We start from the raw sequence: 21,529 nt of genomic DNA on the forward strand, positions 1-21,529 counted from the left end.
TACTCCAAGGCCAAACTGGCCTGTTACTCCGGGTGTTTCTTGACTTCCCACTTTTGCATTCCAGGCCCCTATAATGAGAAGGACATGTTTTTTGGGTGTTAGTTCTATGAGATGGCTGGATGGCATCACCGACTATGCACATGAGTTTGGGTGAACTATGGGAGTTGGTGATGGACAGGGAGGCCTGTCGTACTGCGATTCATGGGGTCGCAAAGAGTCAGACATGACTGAGCGACTGAACTGAACAGTATTTACCTGGTCAGTCCCTCACTGAGGAATATGACAGTGATTTCCAAATTTCACTATTATGAGCAATGCTGCAGCGAATGTATTATTTGACATATATACTCTTGGCTGTTCTGATTCACCCACCACTTCGAGGGGAACTTGAAAGACTGAGAAAGCTGGACAGACCACCAAGAAGCTGCCTAGGCCTGAACCAATGTGCTTTTTATCATAAAGGAGGGCACTGGAAGCGGGAATATCCTCAGCGCCCTACTGGGGGACGCTGGAGAGGCAACCCTGACCAGCCCCAGTTCTTTGTGAATAAGCTGGATGAGAGAGCCCACATACTGAACAATGTGGCCCAAGGGCCTGCCTTGGCTATGGATCCCACTTGATCCACTCTCATTATCCCAGCGGAGCCTTGGGTCACCCTTGATGTGGCAGGTAAAACTGAATTTCCTGTAGACACTGGAGCTGCCTGCTCTGCTCTGACTCGCCAGCTGGCCCCCTCTCCATCTGTGGACCACACCATGACAGGAGTTGGTGGACAGCCCAAGGGAGGGCAATCTACATCTCTCCTTGGCTTCCCAGGTGGCACATTGGCAAAGAATCCACCTGCAATGCAGGAGACACAGGAGGCTTGAGTTCAGTCCCAGGATTGGGAAGATCCCCTGGAGGAGGAAATGACAACCCACTCCAGTATTCTTGCCTGGGAAATCCCATGGACAGAGCAAGCTGGTGGGCTACAGCCTAAAGGGTCTCAAGGTGTTGGATGTGACTGAGCACAAGTTATATGGGAGGAAAAAATGGTTAATAGGTTCAGATAATTGTTCGCTGAGTGAATAGAACTGAATAGAACAATAGTAGTTTGAGTTATCTTTCGAGAAATGTATGGTACTTGGCTACTGAAACCAATAGCAACTCTACAAAATGACCAGCTAGCATTAGAAGTGCAATGGCCTTGGAGCAATTTATCTTTGTGCAAAATGAACCGGCCTGAACCAAGATCAACCACTGACCTTGGCCTCTTCAGTCCCACACTTTCCCCAACAGAAGTCACTGGCCCCAGCTGCAACCTGGTACCTTATATAATGCGTGTCTTTAAGGACAGAGAACAATGCGGTTCCCTGGAGGGTGCCCTGGCTCAGCACTGAAGGTTGTTAGGGCTCTTGGTAACCCAGCCGTGAACACTGAAAATGAATAGAAAGTGCATAAATGGCTAGAGTATAAGACTCTCTGTTTAAACTCGTAGGTTCTGGACCAGTAGTCTCCATTGTCATGGGAAGGTTCCTGTATCAATACTAAGATTCTCCACCCTGGGTTCCAGAAACATCTCTGCCACTAACCAGCTGCAAAACCTTGAGCAAGTTGTTGAACCTCATTTGCACTGACACATCAGGGGAGTGAAATCGCTGCTGTGAAAGGCCCTTTCTGACATTCCTTTCCCCACAGGCAGAGTCTCATTTTCAGATGTCTGGGCTGTTTATTGCACTGAAAAAAAAACCTCATAAAATCAGTCAATGGAAATATTTTCAAAATGTGTCAGAGATGGTCAATGGACCACAGCAGGGCTCAGACTCAATTGACCATCTTTGCCTCTATGGTAGAAGGTGATGGGGGTCTTCTGAGGAAGCACCAGAAATACAGAAGTCAGACTGGGGCCAGGTCCTGGCCAGGGACAAGTCTGGCAGTAAACGGGGCTTCCCAGTGAAGGAGAAGCATCACTGGAAGTGTACCAGTGACCCTTCTCCTAGCCTATCACCGGAGTCAAACTGCCCCGGTCTTCTCAGGCCTATTTCTTTTTTTTTTTTTTAATATAAATTTATTTATCTTAGTTGGAGGCTAATTACTTTACAATATTGTAGTGGTTTTGCCATACATTGACATGAATCCTCCATGTGTGTACATGTGTCCCCCATCCTGAACCCCCCTCCCACCTCCCTCCCCATCCCATCCCTCAGGGTCATCCCAGTGCACCAGCCCTGAGCACCCTGTCTTATGCATCCAACCTGGACTAGTGATTCATTTCACATATGGTAATATACATGTTTCAATGCCATTCTCCCAAACCATCCCACCCTCGCCCTCTCCCACAGAGTCCAAAAGACTGTTCTATACATCTGTGTCTCTTTTGCTATCTCGCATACAGGGTTATCATTACCATCTTTCTAAATTCCATATATATGTGTTAGTATACTGTATTGGTGTTTTTCTTTCTGACTTACTTCACTCTGTATAATAGGCTCCAGTTTCATCCACCTCATTAGAACTGATTCAAATGTATTCTTTTTAATGGCTGAGTAATACTCCATTGTGTATATGTACTACAGCTTTCTTATCCATTCATCTGCTGATGGACATCTAGGTTGCTTCCATGTCCTGGCTATTGTAAACAGTGCTGGGATGAACATTGGGGTACACGTGTCTCTTTCAATTCTGGTTTCCTTGGTGTGTATGCCCAGCAGTGGGATTGCTGGGTCATATGGCAGTTCTATTTCCAGTTTTTTAAGGAATCTCCACACTGTTCTCCATAGTGGCTGTACTAGTTTGCATTCCCACCAATAGTGTAAGAGGGTTCCCTTTTCTCCACACCGTCTCCAGCATTTATTGCTTGTAGATTTTTGGATAGCAGTTCTCAGGCCTATTTCCTGAGAACTGCTTCCAACTCCTTCCAGGACCTCCTCCCAAGTGAACCAGTGCATGCGGTGGTACTTTCTCACTGTGTGCCATTTTCATGGCCCTTCCAGGAGCAATACAAGGCTGCCTCAGCCTCTGAGTGACACTTGCATCCTTTCAGAGAGCTTTGCCTCCCAGGCATCCAATACAGTAGTGCTCAGGAAATATTTGCGGCTCTGTGAATGAGTGACTCAGGCAAGCTCCCTGGGGGACTAGAGTTTTATGGGCTTTAATATAAACCATACCATGGAACTGGAGACTTTTCCCTCATTGCTCCCACTGGAAACTGTCCGTTCCAGTTGGATTTGCTGGCAGTTGGATGGAATTTTGTTCCTTTTCACGCTGAAAACCGTAATCTAATTTTTAAATTAAAAAAACATTTTCATAGCACCTACCTCACGTTCCGCAGTAATCCAAACATTCTACAAATGTTAATTCATTTATTCTTTGCAAGCATCCAGATGTAGAAAATAAGACCAAGAAAGGTTGTCACTTTGCTCTGAGATCAAAGCTAATAAGCTCCAGAGCTGGTGTTCAGACCCAGGCCATCTGGTTGTGGAGTATACGCTTTGCCTGAAATGTATGTGACTAGCAAAAATCTTCATGAGCAGAAAAAACAACAACAAAAAAGATGTTGATGTATTTATTTCAAAGGAAATGCTCTTTCTCTTGTGTCCCCCTTTCCTTCCTCATTCAAAGCAAAATGTTCTAAAGCAAACAGTCTTTTTTCACACCTGAGAGAGCGAGGAGGCTCATTTTTGCTTTGGCAATCAAAATGGAAGAGGAAACTTGTGTGGTTTCATCACCGGTGTTTTCGGGGCGTGTGCTCTGCCTGATCCTGCCTGCCTCCCGGCTCATCTGGCTGGCCCCCACCCCTTTCTCCAAGCTTTGCTGCCTCAGGTCCCAGAGACTTTTAACAGTCCGTCTTTCCCCTGCATCTCTGGGTCACGGACCAGCCTTTGCGGCAATCCCGCCCAGCCAGACTTTGAGCCTCGACGTCTTCTTAGGCCCTCCCCTCAGTCAAAGCTTTGCAATTAGGACTCCGACCTCATCAACTGCAACTGCATCCGAATCCCCAGAAATCGCAGCTCCAGGTCCTCCATCCCGGGGTGAATCCACCGCGTTTCTGGGCTTCGAATGTTAGGCGCCTGACAACGCGTACATTTCAATTATCTGTCTTCTCCGTGCGAGGCTGGCGTCAGAACCTGACAGACCTGCCATTGGTAGCCGTGGGACCCAGGGCAAGTTACTTAACGTCTCTGACTCTCGGTTTCCTCATCGTGGAGGGGATTGATACCCATAGGGTGGCCGCGTGGATCGAACGAGATAAGGCAGAGGCTGCGCCGGCACCTTGGGTTCTCTTCGGTCCCTCTCTGCAATAGGACGTCATACCTGCTTGTCGATTTCCCATTTTTTTCCCCAGAGCACCCTCCAGCTCCGAGGGCTGGGAGGGCGTCTTGGCGCCACGCTCGGAAGAAAGCCCCTATGCACCCTTAGAACGTGCGACCCCACCGGGCTCCTGGGGCTCATTCATGACAACCCGGGAGAGCTGAGATAACTTGCTTCGACCCTAACCCTAAACCTCAGCCCCGCGGTCCCAGATGGCTAAAGACTCGGGGTCCGACGGAGGACCGCCTGAAGTCTCTGGAGGAGGGGGTTGGGGAAGAAGAAATGGAGTCAAGAGTGAGCCCGCGCTCTGGCTCACCTCCCTCCCCCAAGGATGCTCTCATCCCCGGGCCCCCTTCCCACTCGGACACCTGCTGCCCAGCGTCCGAGGCAGGGCCTCCCTCCGCCAGGCTGGCTTCCCGGCCCGCGTCCCACCTGCGCGGCCGCCCCCGCGGGCGAGGGCGAGGGTGGGGGGGGGGGGTGATCCCCGCACCCAGCCTTGGGGGCCGCCGCCGGGCTCCCCGCCCCCGCGAGGTCCGCGCCCCCGGCCGCGCCCCCCTGGCAGCCCCGGCACCCCTCTCCTCCCCCGGCGGGCTCGGCGGAGCTTTGTACTCACATCCGGGGCTGGGTTTTGCTTTAATGCGAAACGTAATTAACCCGGAAAAAAGAGCCGAGAGACGAGAGAGAAGGAGGGAGTGAGGGCTCGGGGGGAGAAGAGCAGGAGGAGCCAGAGGCCCCCGAGAGTTTGGCGGCGACAGAGACCACCCCCCGTCCCCTCCGTCCCCCCGAGAGCGACGGCCCGGCGGGCCCTAGAGGCGCTTCCAGCCGGATGTAACGCGCGCACCCTGCCCGAGCCCCGGCCCTGCGCGGCGGGGTAAGTGGGGCACCCGCGCCGGCCGGGGCGCGCACCGCCAGGGCCGGCAGGGAGGCCGGGCGGCGGATGGGGGGTGCCCACCTGCGGACCCAGGACCCCGGGGCGGGTCGCCACCGCCCCCGGCCGCCTCCAATGGCCCCCGGGGAGCCCGCAGGGTAGCCCCCCCCCCCACCCCCTTCGGCCCTCGGGAGCGTCCGGGGTGGCCAAGGTCGCCGCCGCCAGGGGTCGGGCTGCGGGGGTGGGGCCGCCGACTGGGTGGGGGCGGGTGTTCTGCCGAGCTGCGATTTCTCACGTTTGCAGCGGCGAAACTTCTCGGCGGGTTCTGGCGCTGGGGTACCCGCCCTGCAACGACTGCCCGGGCTGCAGGTAGGGGAGGCAAGCGGACGACGTCCAGGCAAGTCCCCCGGGGCACGGATGGGGCCTCGGAGACGCATCTTTCTCTTCCCCTATTAGCCGGATTCCGTGACAGGCCTAGAACCCTCTCCAGGGAGATCCCGCCCCTGCCCAGTGGGCTCAGCCCGAGCGCTCTCGGGCTTCTGGACCTGAGGGCTCTGGGGTGATTTGGAGGAAACGGCCCTAAAATGCAGGTGGGGTGCTAGATTGGGGAAAGCAGGCGAGGGGGTCTGGCTGGCTGTCTCAACAACTTCTTCCCCTCCACCTTACACGCTTCCCTCTTCTGCTCCAGTTCTAAAGACTGTTAATGCATCGAATTAAAAAAAAAAAAAAAAAGAGGAAAGAGAAAAGAGAGGCAGTGTAGGAACGAAAAGTGTGCAGACACGTCCAGAGAGGAGGCGCGGCCGGGCCATCTCTCTCGAGGCGGTCACATCTCCTCCCCAGGCCAGCCCTGCCCCCAGCCCCTCGCGGGGAGGTTTCCTTCCTACTTGGTGCATCTTCCCCTTCTAACTCCTCTCGCGCCCCTCCCACCCCCCTGTCTTTCTTTCGGACTCCAAATGGGGATTTTCGGAGGAGAGCAAACAGCGGAGCAGGGGGAGGGGACAGGCCTTCCACCGGGACGCCAGCTGTGGCTCCTGGAGGAAGGGGGAGGGGGAGGGGGCGCCTCGGGCTGCCGCGGGGTGGGTGCGCTTGGGCTGGAGTTCCAACACTGTACTCCTGTTGTGTTCAATATATCTAAGTCAGCCACCCCTCCCCACCCCCGCCCCACCCCCCGCTTTCCTCCTTTCTGAAGCTTCATCATCTTTCTTTCTTGGGGAGCAGAGCCTTCCGAAACAGTAAGGCCAAAGATCTGGGAAGAGTAGTGTTTGTTTTCTATTTCAGTTACATTCAATGGTATTTTTTGGGTAATTAAGACACCAAAGACGGTGCTGAACAGAAGATAGCCTCTGTCTTCAGGGGGCTTACCACCTGAGGAGGCCAGAGGAGATCCACCAGTATTTAAAACAGAGTGCAGATTGTGAAAATAGAGAGATCCAGAGTGCTTTGAGAAGCCAGAGGCTTTAAAACATTTTTTTAATTGATTAATTAATTTTTGGAATTAATGTTTGCTTGTGCTGGGTCTTCCTTGCTTCCAGGGCTTTCCTCTGGTTTAGGCAATGGGGGAGATTGTGGGGGGTGGCTACTCTTCTAGTTGGCTTCCCATTTCGGTGGCCCCTCTCCTTGGGGAGTCCTGGCTCTAGGGTGCAGGGGCTTCAGTAGTTGCGGTTCCCCGGCTCTAGAGCAGAGGCTCAGTGGTTGTGGTGCAGGGTCTTACTTGCTCTGTGCCATGTGGGATCTTCTTCAACCAGGGATCTAACCCATGTCTCCTGTATTGGCAGGCAGATTCTTTACTACTGAGCAACCAGGGAAGCCCAAGAAGCCAGAGGCTTAAAAAAAAAAAACCTTCATCCTTTTTCAGATATATTAGCCTTCTCTGTTGTGTGCCACTTGAATGCAGGTGACTGGCCGTAGCTTGTAGTCTAGACTCTGTGCCAGCCTGGTGGTGTATGACATCTGCTAGGTGCTAAGTAAATGTTTGTTGAATGAATGAGTGACTGACTGCAAGCACAGGAATTGTGTGCCCCGTCCAAATGGAAGAGGAGAGCGCAGTGTGAAAGTGCCTCGGACTGGTTCAAGCGGGTTTGTGAGGATTTATCTCGGATGTTGCCTTTGGACCTAAGTGCCCTTTGCCCTCTTTGTAAGCCCTGCTTTTTTTTTTTTTTTTTTAATTAAGTCTCATATGGACAATATATAGCTGATACTTTATTTTTAAAATATTTTATTTATTTATTTTTGGCTGCACTGGGTTGCTGGGAGTGGGGGTTACCCTTTGTTGTGGTACGGGGCTTCTCACTGCGGTGACTTCCCTTCTTGTGGAGCATCTAGAGCCCAGGCTCAGTAGTTGTAGCGTGCGGTTGGCCCGCAGCCTGTGGGATCTTCCAGGACCAGGGATCGAACCTGTGTCCCCGGCATTGGCAGGTGGATTCTTAACCTCTGGACCCCCAGGGAAGTCCTAAGCCCCGCTTTTGACAAGTGTGTGTGGCACTCCTACTGCTGGGAGACTTGCTCACTTCACAGGTGGATGGGTGATCACCTGGGTGTGGATCAAGAGGCCACCTGCCCTTTGGTGGAGAGTCTGCAACCCTTCTTTTCTTTTGCCATTGGCGCTTGCTTCTCTCTTCTGTATGAGGAAGTGGGGCCTGCAAATCCCGTCATGTCATCATAGTGTGCTGACCTGTTCTCAGCCCAGTATTTCCCCCCGAGGTTAAAATAAATACTGGAGATATGCTGCTTTTGGTTGATGCGTGCTTATGGAGAGATTCTGCAAAAAATGAGAAGGGCGAAGCCTCAGCGCCATCACCCAAGCCCCTCTGAACAGCCTGCCTGCTGGCTTGCCTGATATTTGCTGTAAGTGCTGGGTCACTAAGGAGCCCAGATCAGCAGGGGCATGGTTTTCAGATGTGCATTCAGCGGGCACTTTGTGGATCTCCGGTCTTCTTTGTGCGGCAGGTAGACAGGTGGGTGATGCCCCTCACATTAGATGGCACTGTGGCCCCAGTGCAGTAAATATCTCTTTGGTTTCCCTGAAATGGTGGTGTTGCTTATTCCGGCTGGCATAGTCCTGGAGTTTGGTAAAGATGGTCTGGGTGCTGGGGCGCTGCTTTTCCCTGCCTCTTTACTCCTCCACTGTGAGCAGCAGTTGTTGTTCAGTTGCTCAGTCGTGTCTGACTCTTTGCAACCCCATGGACTGCAGCACACCAGGCTTCCCTGTCCTTCACTGTCTCCCAGAGTTTGCTCAAACTCATGTTCATCGAGTCAGTGATGTCATCCAACCATCTCATCCTCTGTCATCCCTTTCCCCTCCTGCCCTCAATCTTTTCCGGCATCAGGGTCTTTTCCAATGAGTCGGCTCTTCGCATCAGGTGGCCAAAGTGTTAGAGCTTCAGCGTCAGCATGAGTGAGCACTTGGGGCCGCCTTACTTTCAGTTTTCCATGCATCTTGGTGAGCTGGAGAGGACTCTGGTGGTCCCATCTGTTAGACTTTGGAAAGGAAGAGAGCAGAGCAAATATTGTAGTGTGACAGCAAGAGAAGACTGCTAGCTCTGTCTGATACAAGCTCATCACTGAGCCAGGGAATTGGCCAGGGCGGGGCGATGGGGTAGGAGGGATGGGTCTACAGGGGCTGGTGATTGGTGCGGTGGGGCAGTAACTGGAAGACTCCATTGACCTTTACTCCGAATCTTGAGTTGCTCTGCTCTCCCCTCCCCTGGTCCCTGCTGGTAAAACCATCCACCCTTTTGGGCTTTATAACTTCTCTCTCTCCTGGAAGCCTTTTCTTTACCCTTGACCCCCACTGATAAATTGACGTGCAGAAGATTAAAGACTGAATTGGGCTCTCTCTCCCGGGGAGGTGGGGGAGATCCATGCCTGGTGGGACAGGAGCTTCCACACTGCCCAGGGCGGCAGCAGGCTTTCAGGTCTCGACCTTTGTGCTGCTGGCCAGCTGAGATAAAGAGCGTGGGAAGTGAGGTCCCCTTCTCCTTGAGACACACGATAGTTAAAGGGCAAAGGTGAGGGCTCGCTCTCCCATCAGTGCGGACTCCGTTTGGCTGTCCACTTGCAGAGAGCATCTATGATACCCCCCTCCCCAACCCCACCCCCTTCCCCGGGCTGAGCAAGAGGCAGCTCCAGAGTCCCTTTCCTGGCACCCGATTGCAGGCCTGGGTCTGTGAACCTGCTGGGTGACCTGGCCCACATGGATCCCATGGATCTCTTGCACTTTTTTCAATAACTTCTTGGAGAAATTTATAGGTGAGAAATATGATGGTTCTCTGAGCAGAACATTCAAACGAGACAGCTTGTTTGAATCCTTGTGAGAGATTCCAGCATCACTGCTTTCCCAGTTGGATTTGCTTACTGATATTGGAGGGGCGGAGTCGGTCTGGCAGCTGTCTGCCCTGTTTAAACTAGTGATGGGAGTCATATACTATTTGTTAGGCACTCCACACCTATGCAACCACACACACACACCACACACACATTTACCCAGTGGTTCGTCTTTACCAGACCTCCTGTTAAGCACTTTTCACACATTATTTCGTTTAATCCACACGGCAGCCTTTGAAGTCGGTACAGCAGTTCTCTCCATTTTGCACACGAGGAAACAGACCCCGGAAAGTTAAGTCGCGGCTGTCTGGCTCTGAGACCCATGGTCTTTCCCTTTACCCTAGCATGTCGGTGAAGTCAGCACGCCCTCTTCTTGCAAGAGTTTCATCAGATGCACTCTTAACTGACTGATCGCTGTCGTCTGCATATCCTCTGGGCCACACCCAGCCCCTCCTTCTTCCCTGCTTCCAGGGATGGAGCCCAGGGCATTTAGACTAGCAGGCTTAGGCTGTTAATACTCTCCCAGCACCTTGCAAAAGGCTAGTACCTAGGAGAAATAAGGATGCTTTCTTTGCTGCTACCATTAGGAAGCCCTACAGCGAAACTGAACTGTTGAATCTTCTAACTGGGGGACTGTCACATTCTGAAAGTGGAAGATCTCAGTTTCTATAGGCTATTTATAGCCCCCCCCCCCCCCCCACCCCGTGGCTGCTTCCAGTGCCGTGAATTCCCTGGGGTTAGGAACCTTGAGTCAAAGGCAGACCTTTGCTTCCTGCCAGCTCCATCCAGCAACCACTTTTTCTCTGAACAGAGATGAGGCTGTTGTTCAGAGAGATCATGAGTATGTAAAATATTTTGTCATTTTCAGTATCAGTATTCAGTCATTTCTGCGTTTCCCCCAGAACTTTTCCCCCACTGAAAACTTTCCTCAAGTGTTTCTTGCCTCCATTCAGGGTTCTCGGGTCCACTGGGGACTGGGCACCTTTTCCTCCCCTCCCCATTCCTGTGGATGTCTGCATTCCTCAGCCTGTTCTTCCGCTGGGAACGTGTTCTCAGGACATTCCCTTCTCTTGCACATTATTCTCCAGCCTCAGACTATTTGGAATGTGCTCTTATGACAGTTTCAGAATGCAGTGATATTATAGCCATAGGAAATAGATGTTCCCACACTTTCAAAGTTGGAATCTTTGGCCCAGTCTCAGGGCTGGGTTGCCAAATAGATGTTGCTTATGTTGTTATTATTGCTGTTATTGTGTTTTTACTGGGGCCCTGAGTGTTGCTGGGCCCTCCACAATGCACCCTGATGCAGGCTGGAGAATTGAAACACAGGCGACCTCTCTGATTGCCTGGCCCAGCGTTTTCGAACTCCACACCCCAGTTCCTGTCTGCTCATTACAGCCCTTGCTGAGACCTCTGATGTCATTTCCTGATTCACTTTCTCCTGTAGAAGTTTAGCAATTTCCTGCGGTGTCCCTCTCGCTCACCACTGATGCTGCTGTCCCCAGCTTCCACCCTGGAGGGTGACAAGACAGCACATATTCACTGCATGCCCTACCCCTCCATGTCAAGAAACACCTTCATGACTTTTTTTCTGAAGGAGAATCCTTGGAATTCTCTGTCCTGCTAACACCAAGTCACGTGAAAGAAAAAATCTCCAAATGTACAGATGGATGAATGTATTTTTTTTCTTTCAGTTCTGAACTGCAGGTTTTATAGTGGATTATTTCATCCTGGGACCAGTACCGTTTAAGGCTTTATCTCTGTTATCACTTCTGTCTTTTGTATTTATCTCAGAAGTATCAGACCAATCAGGCAGATGAGTTTCCCTTATTTCCCTCTTTTTTTTTTTTTTCCTGTATCTTCAAACCCAAATTTGTGATCTTAAAAATAAGACATCCAGTACAGTAAGCCAGAGCTTTCATGACTTAATAGCTCTTTAGCTTTTCTTTAAAAAACTCTGTTTATCCATCTTTTCATTCATTTGTCTAGACATTTAATTTAAACACGTCATTCCCATCTCCCAGATTTCAAGAAGGAAAATTCCACTGGAGGGGGTCTTTGTTGGGGGTCCCTGCTTCCCTTCCCCAGAGCACTTGGCGGGCTGTATCGAAGAGGGTGTAGCAGCCAGCAGGAGCAAGGCACTGACTTGGCTGTGAATCTTCAGCTGACCCCCCAGCACAGGGGCTCCTTTTATGAAGACCAGAGAGCAAAGAACCAAACCCACAAGGGAAAGAAAGAGCCTCTCTTAGAGGAGGTTGCAATAGGAAGTAAGAAACCCAACTAGGCTGGAGGGCGCCAAAGCCCTCTGGGTAGGTACCAACCTTTTAAGCAGTTGTGATGGGTAGAATAGGGCTTCATTAGATTTAAGACTCTGAAACACCAAGAAGTCCCAAGAGAGCTATAATTTAAGCACGGTTTTGCTTCTTTATGGACTCTGGAGAATTGGGAAATTTTTTCTCAGCTTCAAAACTTCTATGCTGGGGATGGGGGTATGTGTGGAGTTAAATAGCTTTCCTCCCTGCTAAATAAAGTAACATGCATTTCCTGTAGAAAAATTTGGAAAATATGAAAAACATACAAATGTAGATAAAATTTGCCCATGACCTGTGGATAATAGCTGCTAATATTTTAGTGTCTGGATGTCAGTCTTTTTCTATCCAAACACAGAAATATAAAAACAATATTTAGAGGCCTTGGGTTCATATTCTAAATTGTGATATTGTATCTTAAAACTTATGGTGGGTTTTTCCCTTATTTATTTAAAATTATGTGAAAACATAGTTTTTTAAAGATTGTGCAGCATTTCCTTATGTGAATATCCTGTCACTTCTTATTCCTTAATCATTGGAACATTCAGGGTATTTCCAACTTTTTGTCATTATAAATTCAGTTGCAGTTGCTATCTTTTTATTTTAATCTGTATTTGCATCTTTGTTTATTTACTTGGATGGAATGCTGGAAGTAGAATTATTGGGTCAGAGGGTATAAACTGAACGTTTTTAGCTCTCTTGTTTCATATTGCCAAGTTTCTTTCCAGAAAGGTTGCCACTCCTGTCCTGGGTATGTAAAAATTCTAGGCAGTGTCTTCAAGTAGATGTCATATGTTTCCGGCTTCAGCCTTCTTACTTTTCTTCCCCACTCTGGTGCATCAGTCTTCTGCTGGGACATGTTTTACTCTCTTGGGGTCTTGGTCCCAGTGATCTATTATATATTTTTTTTAATTAAAAAATATTTATGTATTTGGCCATGCCAGGCCTTAGTTACAGCACCCGTCCTCTGGTTTCCTGATTAGGGATCGAACCCAGCACTCCTGCATTGGGAGTGAGGAGTCTGGACCACCAGGGAAGTCCCAGTTATCTGTTATATATTAATGAGCCTGATAAAGATGTCAGTTGCCTCAGTTCCTAGGGGACGATTTTATTGGCTTGACTCTCCTCCTGTGAAGGAGCCCAGTGCCCTGGAAGGAGCAGTGGAGCGATGTTTGGGACAGGGGTGTTGCCCGATTCGCTCATCTCACTGGAAGGTGGGCAGCCGTTAACTGCTTCTCCTGACCTTTATCTCATCAGTGGGCAAGTGTTGGCCAGGAATCTCGGGTTAGGCCAGGTTGGCATTTAACTCATTTTCTGCTGCTGATCAGTAGGCAAACTCCATGCAAAGTCCCTTTCTTTCTAAAGTTTCACTTTTATCATGAATTAAATATTTAACATATTTTCACCTGCAGCACATACTTGGGAACTTACAAGACATCTAGATCATGTAAAACTTGCCTCTTTTACTTTTCATTATGAACCACTATTTTCTTACTTGGATTATGTGAAGCCATGTTTTGGTTTTGTTTGACGTGTGTGTGTGTGTGTGTGTGTGTCTGTGTGAAAGGGAGAGAGAGGAAGAGAAATTGATTGTGTGCACACATAATTTTGATTTGCATTAAACAAAGTCTAGGAAAGAAGATGAAGCAGGAAGCAAACATGAGAAAATGTTCTGCCTCCCTGGGTGTCATGATATATTTAAACTAGCCACAGTTGAAAATAAGAACATTGAGTGTATGTAGGATTACAGCAGTGTAACAATATGTTGCTGGCTGCAGTGTAAACAGATGAAATAATTTTAGAAATCAATTTTGTAATGGGTGTCAAGAGTTATAAAAGATCATAACCTATGATCTAGTCTTATTATGACTTGGAATTTATGTGGTATCTGAGTGCAAAAGAAGCACAATGTATAAAAACATGAATTTTAGCATTAGAAAAATTGGATATCATCTAACTGTCTAATCATGGAGACATGGTTTAAGTAAATTATAGTAAGTCCAGTCCAGTGATGTTATGCAACCATTAAAAACACTGATTATAAAGACTGGGTAGGAACATGGAACATGTTTATGATATAATTGAAAGTTTTAAGAAGGTTGATTATGTGGATAGGGGCATAAAAAAGCATGCATAAGTGTAAACGATTGGCTGGAGTGATTTTTTTTTAATGCCAGCATTGTTATATTGTGAGTTTTGCACTACAAACGGAGAACGCTAGGGAGGTTGGCGTGCTTTGGAAAGAGAGGGCACTGAATGGGGTGTTCCGAGGTCCCTTCCTGCACACAGTTTGTCCTCCGTGTGTTGAGCTCCCTGCTAGGTGGTCTTGGTATTGAAGGTGGAGGGGCTGGCCTGAGTGAATGCTGCCTGGTGGTCTGACCCAACACCGAGAACACTTGCCATGTTGTCCCAAGAGATGGGACCAGTCATTGTCTGGGTGAGGGTCCCAGGATACGGTGTGTATGTGGGGGTGCAACCTCTGGGACGTATCTCCCAGTGTCGCCGTTTACTCATGATTTTTACTTTGGGGAACTTGGTTAAAATGAAAAGTTTACAGGACAGACTAGACTGTTACACCTGTGGAGTATCATGAGAGCTGGAGAGGATGTTTTGAAGGGGAGAGAGTATGTGCATTTTCATCAAGGCGTCCTGCCCCCTTATGGACCTCGGGCTCTTTCTTCCCTCCAGGCCAGATGGTTGGGGCTGGGCCAGGGGCGTGGGGGGCTGGGGGCAGAGTGAATTGTCTTTGAGGGGCCTCTGTGGGAAAAAGGGGAGCAGCCCCTGGAGACTTGGTTGATGATGGAGGCAGGCTGAAGAGGTAGGGAGAGGGGCTTTGGAGCCAGGGGCAGCCGGCGCCCTGTACCAAATCTTAGCAGCGGCTGGGATGAGGATGTGCTGCCAGAGGACCGGGCTCAGGACCTCAGGTCTGCATGTCACTTCTGCGTGGGTTGATCCAACCACATTTCTGTGATGCTTTGTTCTCCTGCCGCTCATTCTGCGTCCCCACCACCCCCACCTCCCACAGGATGATGAGCTCTGTGACTCAGCTGCTTCTCAGGACATCTGAGCAGCTTTTTTTCGCTCCCCTCGGCCGCCTCCCCAGGCTAGAACCACACTCAGGAGATACGTAACCAAAATTCTTCTTTTTCTTATCTTGCCTTTTGATCCCTGTAAGTCTTCTCCCTCCCTTGAAAAAAATGATAGTTAGTCAATCGGTGATGCTGGACTCTGTGACCCCTTGGACTGTAGCCTGCCAGGCTCCTCTATCCATGGGGATTCTCCAGGCAAGAATACTGGAATGGGTTGCCATGCCCTTCTCCAGGGGATCTTCCCAACCTAAGGATCAAACCTGGGTCTTCTGCATTGCATGCAGATTCTTTACCAACTGAGCCACTGGGAAAGCCCACCCTTGGATCCATGCAAATGGGCAGCCCCCTGTTCACAAATGTTGATGGTGGAAAGAGTTTCTTCTTTGGCCTCTGACTTGGGTAAAAGACATTGATTAATCCTGTTGGCTAAAGAGGGGATATTGGAAAGGAAGCGTGAAGACAGATGCCAGTATTACCAGCTTATTGGCTGCACCCAGAAATGGTCGACTGTGTTATCTGCTGCAGTTTATACCCTTCCTCTTAGAGATGTCCCAGGAATGGTGACAGCCCCGAAGCCCCCGGAATGTCTGTCGCTGTGGCCGGGCTGGCATCATGGAATTTGCTGAGCTTTCCTGGGGGATGGGTGTACACTCACTGCAGGGCTGACCCAGCCTTTCTGCCCGGGACTCCTGAGTTCCCCTGATTCCCTGGGGGAAGCTGCATCCTTTCTCAGGGATCCATCCACTTCCTCTCCAACCAGCCTCTGACCTCTCTCTCCCCATTTGACCTGGCGTCTGCGAGACTTGAAGTCCCTCTTGTGGCGTTCGTTCCTAACCCTTGGCTTAAAAAGCCCATCTCATCTCCCTTTCCTGAACCCACTGCCGGGCCAGTGTGAGACTAGGGCTGGGATGGAGGCTTAGTTTGGGAAGCTGCCCACAGGGACCTCAGACCACGTGATGCAGTGTGTGCGGGGAAGGGGGTATCTCCCCCACCCCCACTCTTGGGGTCCCTCTGCCACTGTGCTGCTATTTCCTTCTCTGTCATCTTCTAAAACTTCTTCTTTCCACTTTTTCTCCTTTTCTCATCTCTTCTTTTACTCTCTCTTTCTAGCTGTGCTGTTTCATCTTTGTCCTGTTTCCCTGCCCACTATATTTTTTGTACCCCATCATTACTTACCGAGTTACCACCAGATCTCTGACGTGTCTGCCTCCTGCCTGAATTGTCTGCCCCACATCCCAGTTTCTGCCTGACTTTACCTAGGATCTGGGATTCGCTCTTCCCTGGCATCTTGGTGTGTGAGCAGAGTATTTTTTTCCCTTGGGACAGCCTCTCAGCTCCGCAAGGCCCCTTAGAGAGTCCATCACGGCATCATCAACATCCTTAGAATCCGCCTCACCTTTTGGGAATGCGTGTCTCTGCCTGTGGGACTTCCCTCCTGGTCCGGAGGCCTGCGGGTGTGGCATCTCGGCTCACAGGCTGACCCAGGGTCTGCAGGGCATGGCCTGAAGCCAGCCATCTCTCCTCTGAGCTTAGTCATAGGCTCGGGGCCATGGCGGGGCTTGGGTCAGGGTGAATTTTGCTTTGTTGGAGCCAATGCCATTCTCTCAATTCATCCCACCCTCCCCTTCCCCCACTGTGTCCACAGGTCTGTTCCCTGTGTCTATTCAAGAGGGACCAGGGGTGAGTGGCGTCTGTCCCCGAGGGTCTGACAGTCGCGTGGGGTTTTCTAACCCCCGGGCGTTGCATCCCACTTGTGCAGTAGGCTGAGCTCTCAGCTGGGACGTGCCTGCCTGTTGGAGGGTGCTTATCCTCGTGGGGAAGAGAACAGGGCTTTTACTTCGGCTAATCAGACAGGAGGAAGCCAGGATTGGGGAGGCCCAGGGCGCGGCTCGTCTCAAATGGCTGGACCCTGTTCTGCAATCAGGGGAGGTGTTTGCAGATGGATGTTCTTCTGCTCCCTCCCTCTTCCAATGGCAAATGGCTTCTGGGGAATAGTGAAGTGAAGGAAGTGAGGCTGGGGCTGAGGCCTCTGGGGGCTGCTCTCTGCACCTGAATTCCCAGCAGAGTTTATCCAAGTATTTGTACTGGAGCTTAAGTCCTTTCTGGACTTCCCTGGTGGCTCTGCGGTAAAGAATCCATCTGTATTGCAGGAGATGCTGGAGACATGGGTTTGATACCTGGGTTGGGAAGATCCCCTGGAGAAGGGCATGGCAACCCACTCCAGTTTTCTTGCTTGGAGAATCCCGTGGACAGAGGAGCCTGGCGGGCTACAGTCCACAGGGTTGGAAAGAGTTGGACACAACTGAAACGACTGAGCACTAAGTCCTTTCTGTGATATTTTCTTTACATATAAAATTGGGTTGTGACCTACTTTACAAGGCTTTTCTGAAAAGTGATAATAATGCCTAGTGTTTATCAGTGCTTCATGTCTGCTGAGCATTTCAATTCAGTTCAGTCGCTCAGTTGTGTCCGACTCTTTGCAGCCCCATGGACGCAGCATGCCAGGCTTCCCTGTCCATCACCAACTCCTGGAGCTTGCTCAAACTTATGCTCATCAAGTTGGTGATGCCATCCAACCATCTTGTCCTCTGTCATGCCCTTCTCCTCCTGCCTTCAATCCTTCCCAGCATCAGGGTCTTTTCAAATGAGTCAGTTCTTTGCACCAGGTGGCCGAACTATTGGAGCTTCAACATCAGTCCTTTCAATGAACACCCAGTACTGATCTCCTTTAGGATGGACTGGTTGGATCTCCTTGCAGTCCAAGGGACTCTCAAGAGTCTTCTCCAACATCACAGTTCAAAAGCATCAGTTCTTCAGCGCTCAGCTTTCTTCACAGTCCAACTCTCACATCCATACACGATCACTGGAAAAACCATAGCCTTGACTAGATGGACCTTTGTTGGCAAAGTAATGTCTCTGCTTTTCAATATGCTACCTAGGTTGGTCATAACTTTTCTTCCAAGGAGTGAGTGTCTTTTAATTTTATGGCTGCAATCACCATCTGCAGTGATTTTGGAGCCCCCCCCAAATAAAGTCTGACACTGTTTCCACTGTTTCCCCATCTATTTCCCATGAAGCAATGGGACCAGATGCCATGATCTTCGTTTTCTGAATGTTGAGCTTTAAGCCAACTTTTACACTCTCCTCTTTCACTTTCATCAAGAGGCTTTTTAGTTCCTCTTCACTTTCTGCCATAAGGGCATTATTATCCCCATTTTACAGAGGCAGAAACTGAGGCCTGGAAAGGTTAGACAGTTTGTGGCCACACAGTCAGTTAGGGGCCAGAACTGGGAATAGAACTCAAGCCCCTGCCCCCGGGTCTGGGCCTACACTCTTCATGAGTGTGAAGATGCTTCGCACTCTGCCTGGCACATAGTGGAGCCTCAGCGCAGTTAGTTGAATACACGTTAATGGATTTTGATGATCATTTGTGGAACGGAGTTGGTGAACGTTTCCAGAGTCTGGTTGGGTGGGATGTTGGGGGCCCTGGGGAAGGAAGGATACCCGTGGGAGAGGGTGCAGGCCTCCCTGCCGGCAGAGGTGAGTCAGCCAGAGCCAGGCACCCGCTTCGTCCTCTTTCTCACAGCCTCTCCTTTCCGCCCTCCTTCCACGCAGGGTGATGTGAGCAGAGCCCAGGAATGCCTTATGTGGATCGGCAGAACCGAATCTGTGGGTTTCTGGACATCGAGGAGAATGAGAACAGCGGCAAGTTTCTGCGGAGGTACTTTATTCTGGACACGCAGGCCAACTGCCTGCTCTGGTACATGGACAACCCCCAGGTGAGAGGTGGCGTGGGAGGGCACAGGGGCTGCCCGGTCATCACTGGGGGTCCTCTCTCTCCGGCAGCACAGCCTACCGGTCGGAAGGCAGGGGAAAAATCCCACAGCACACATACACACGTACAACACACACACACAACACATACACAACTTACACACATAACACACAAAATGTACACACAACATACACACATAACACAACACACATAACACACACAGTGCACACACAACACAACACACACAATATACACATGTAACACACAACACACGCAACAACACAACATACAAATATAACACACAACACACACATAACACATACCACACACATGTAACACACAACACACAACACACACAACACACACATACAACACAACACACACAACATACACATATAACACAATACATACAACACACAAATACAACACACACATAGCACACATAACACACAATATACACATGTAACACAACACACGTAACACACAACACACACAACAACATACAAATACAACACACAACACATGTAACACACAACACACAAAAACAACACCCACACATACAGCACAACACACAACATACACATATAACGCACAACACACACAACATACAAATACAACACACCACACACCACACAATACACACAACACACATGTAACGCACACAACACACACAATGTACACACACAACACACAACACACACAACACACACAACACATACAACATACACACGCAACACACACAACACACACACATACAACACACACATACATGGACAAGAAGCCACCCCAGATTGTAGAAAAGGAAGCTCGTCTCTCCTACCCCTTGGGGATCTGGTGTCTTTTCTCACCATCAGTAATTTTAAAAAATTTCAATGTATTTTATTATAACTCTCTATAGTTTAGTTTTTAATTATGGCTATCATTACAACTGGCTTGCAGATTTCCAGAAATGTAAAAATTGACTCCCGTGAGCCAGAATGAACTGACTCTGTCACAACTATGAAGTAGGTATTGTTATTATGTTTTACAGATGAGAAGATAGAGCTTCAGAGAGATTATTTGCTCTTTTTTAAAAATTAATTTCTATTAGAGTATAGCTGCTTTACAACGTTGTCTCAGTTTCTGTTGTACAGCAAAGTGAATCAGCCGTACATATACATGTGTCCCCTCTTTCTTGGATTTCCTTCCCATTTAGGTCACCACAAAGCATTGAGTTGTGGCCCAGTGGTTAAAATTCCGAGCTACCAATGCAGGGGGTGCAGGTTCAACCCCAGTTGGGGAACTGAGATCTAGCATGCCGTGCAGAACAGCCAAAAGATTAAAAAAAATTTTTTTTATTAAGTTACATTAAAATTTAAAAAAGAGAAAGGATGCAGGAATTTCACCCTTGCAGAAGTCCAGCAGAGGCTGGCAGGGCTGGATTCTGGCTCTGGGCAGCGCTTCCTCTTTCCTCTAGGCAGGGCTGCGTCTCGTGGCCACTCCTGCTCTTCCAGTCTGGGGCCCCGCCCCAGCAGAGAATGTGACCTGGTTCCCCGAACTGGACAAAGGTTGGACCTGTTTGGACCCAGGGTGGGAGATGACTTTGGGGGCCACCCAGTTTGCCACAGATGAGAAACGGAGGCTCACATTGCAACTGCCTTTGGCAAGCACGCAGCAGGACTGGGTGCCTGGCTTAGGGTTTCTGGAGGGGTCAGGCACCGAGACGGCGCCTGAGGCTCTTTAGTGCTGTGCCTGGAATCCCTCGAGTCATCACTAGTCTGGGAAAAAGTTGCCCTGCTCCTGACTGGGGATTTCAGGTCTTTTTTTTCTGGCCCCGTGAGTGCTCTTGGCTCTTTCCTTCCTGCTGCCCTGGATGGGATGGGGCCCCAGAGCCTGGCATGGCCCCTGGACCTGGCAAGGTCATGGGTCACGGCCGTGTTGGGGTTGGGGGCTGGAGTGTGGCTGAGATCTGGCTCTCGTTCAGAGATTTGGGAAGAGGAGAGGCTGATTGTTAGGAGAGGGCTTTGTGCCGTAAGATGTGAAAGTACAAAATATCCGGGGGCTCGCCCACTAGAGACCTTTGGCATGTGTCCTGTGGATCCTATGGCTGAGAGAAAACGCTATAGATACGGACAACCTACTCAGGTCACTGCCACCAGCTGCCTTCTCCCGGAAAGTTATTGTTGCTCAATCACTCAGTCGTGTCTGACTCTTTTGCAGCCCCATGGACTGTAACCTGCTAGGCTCCTCTGTCCATGGGACTTCCCAGGCAAGAATGCTGGAGTGGGTTGCCATTTCCTCCTCCAGAGGATCTTCTTGACCCAGACGTCAAACCCATGTCTTCTGGCCTTGGCAGGCGGATTCTTAACCGCTGAGCCACCTGGGAAGCCCCTTTCAGGGAAAGACTTAACTTTAAATAGAAGCCCCGTGGTTCACCCACATCCCTGGTAGCCCTTCTGTGGGCGTCTTTGATTTAACATGCTGAGCGTGCAGAGCGAAACCCACACATAGTCTCTCCCATTCTGGGCGGACCGGGAATGCTGGCCTCCTAGGACGTGTTGGTCTTGGGTTTGCCTTCGGGCTCTGCTGCATCATTTTCCCGGCATTGCTCTGCACGGGTGCCCATGGCTGGGGCAACATGTCTGCTGGGAAAGGAAGTAGCATTTAAGTTGCTGCCTCCCCACCATGAGAGGGATTGCAGTCAAGTCTTGGATGCCAGTAGACTTGGCTTCTGATGGGCCAGGGCTGAGCCCTGGGCTGGGGTCTCTGGGTCTTATCCTTCCCCTTTTCTCTCTTTGTGTGCCTTCTCCTGCTCACCTGTCTTATTAGCTCAGGGGATTAGCTCTTGCTTCCTACTAGGACTGTTCTTAACCCAAATTCGTGTGCTTGGGTGTGA

At 49.9% G+C, this 21,529-nt stretch overlaps 1 protein-coding gene across 4 annotated transcripts in view; it reads left to right on the forward strand.

The window, feature by feature from the left end:
- Window positions 1-21,529, forward strand: part of PLEKHA2 (pleckstrin homology domain containing A2) — an 80,542-nt gene that overhangs the window by 11,675 nt on the left and 47,338 nt on the right. The window contains exons 1-2 of one of the 4 annotated variants that reach the window (XM_070781450.1): window positions 4,932-5,161; window positions 18,495-18,658. In XM_070781450.1, coding sequence (XP_070637551.1) covers window positions 18,518-18,658 — 141 coding nt within the window. In that variant the 5' untranslated portion in view covers window positions 4,932-5,161; window positions 18,495-18,517. Of the gene's footprint in view, window positions 1-4,931; window positions 5,162-5,388; window positions 5,556-18,494; window positions 18,659-21,529 lie in introns of those variants that run through there. The other 3 variants (XM_070781452.1, XM_070781451.1, XM_070781453.1) reach the window with 3 other exon arrangements.

The sequence above is a fragment of the Bos indicus genome, chromosome 27 (genome assembly GCF_029378745.1).
Source record: "Bos indicus isolate NIAB-ARS_2022 breed Sahiwal x Tharparkar chromosome 27, NIAB-ARS_B.indTharparkar_mat_pri_1.0, whole genome shotgun sequence".
Classification (NCBI taxonomy): domain Eukaryota; kingdom Metazoa; phylum Chordata; class Mammalia; order Artiodactyla; family Bovidae; genus Bos; species Bos indicus.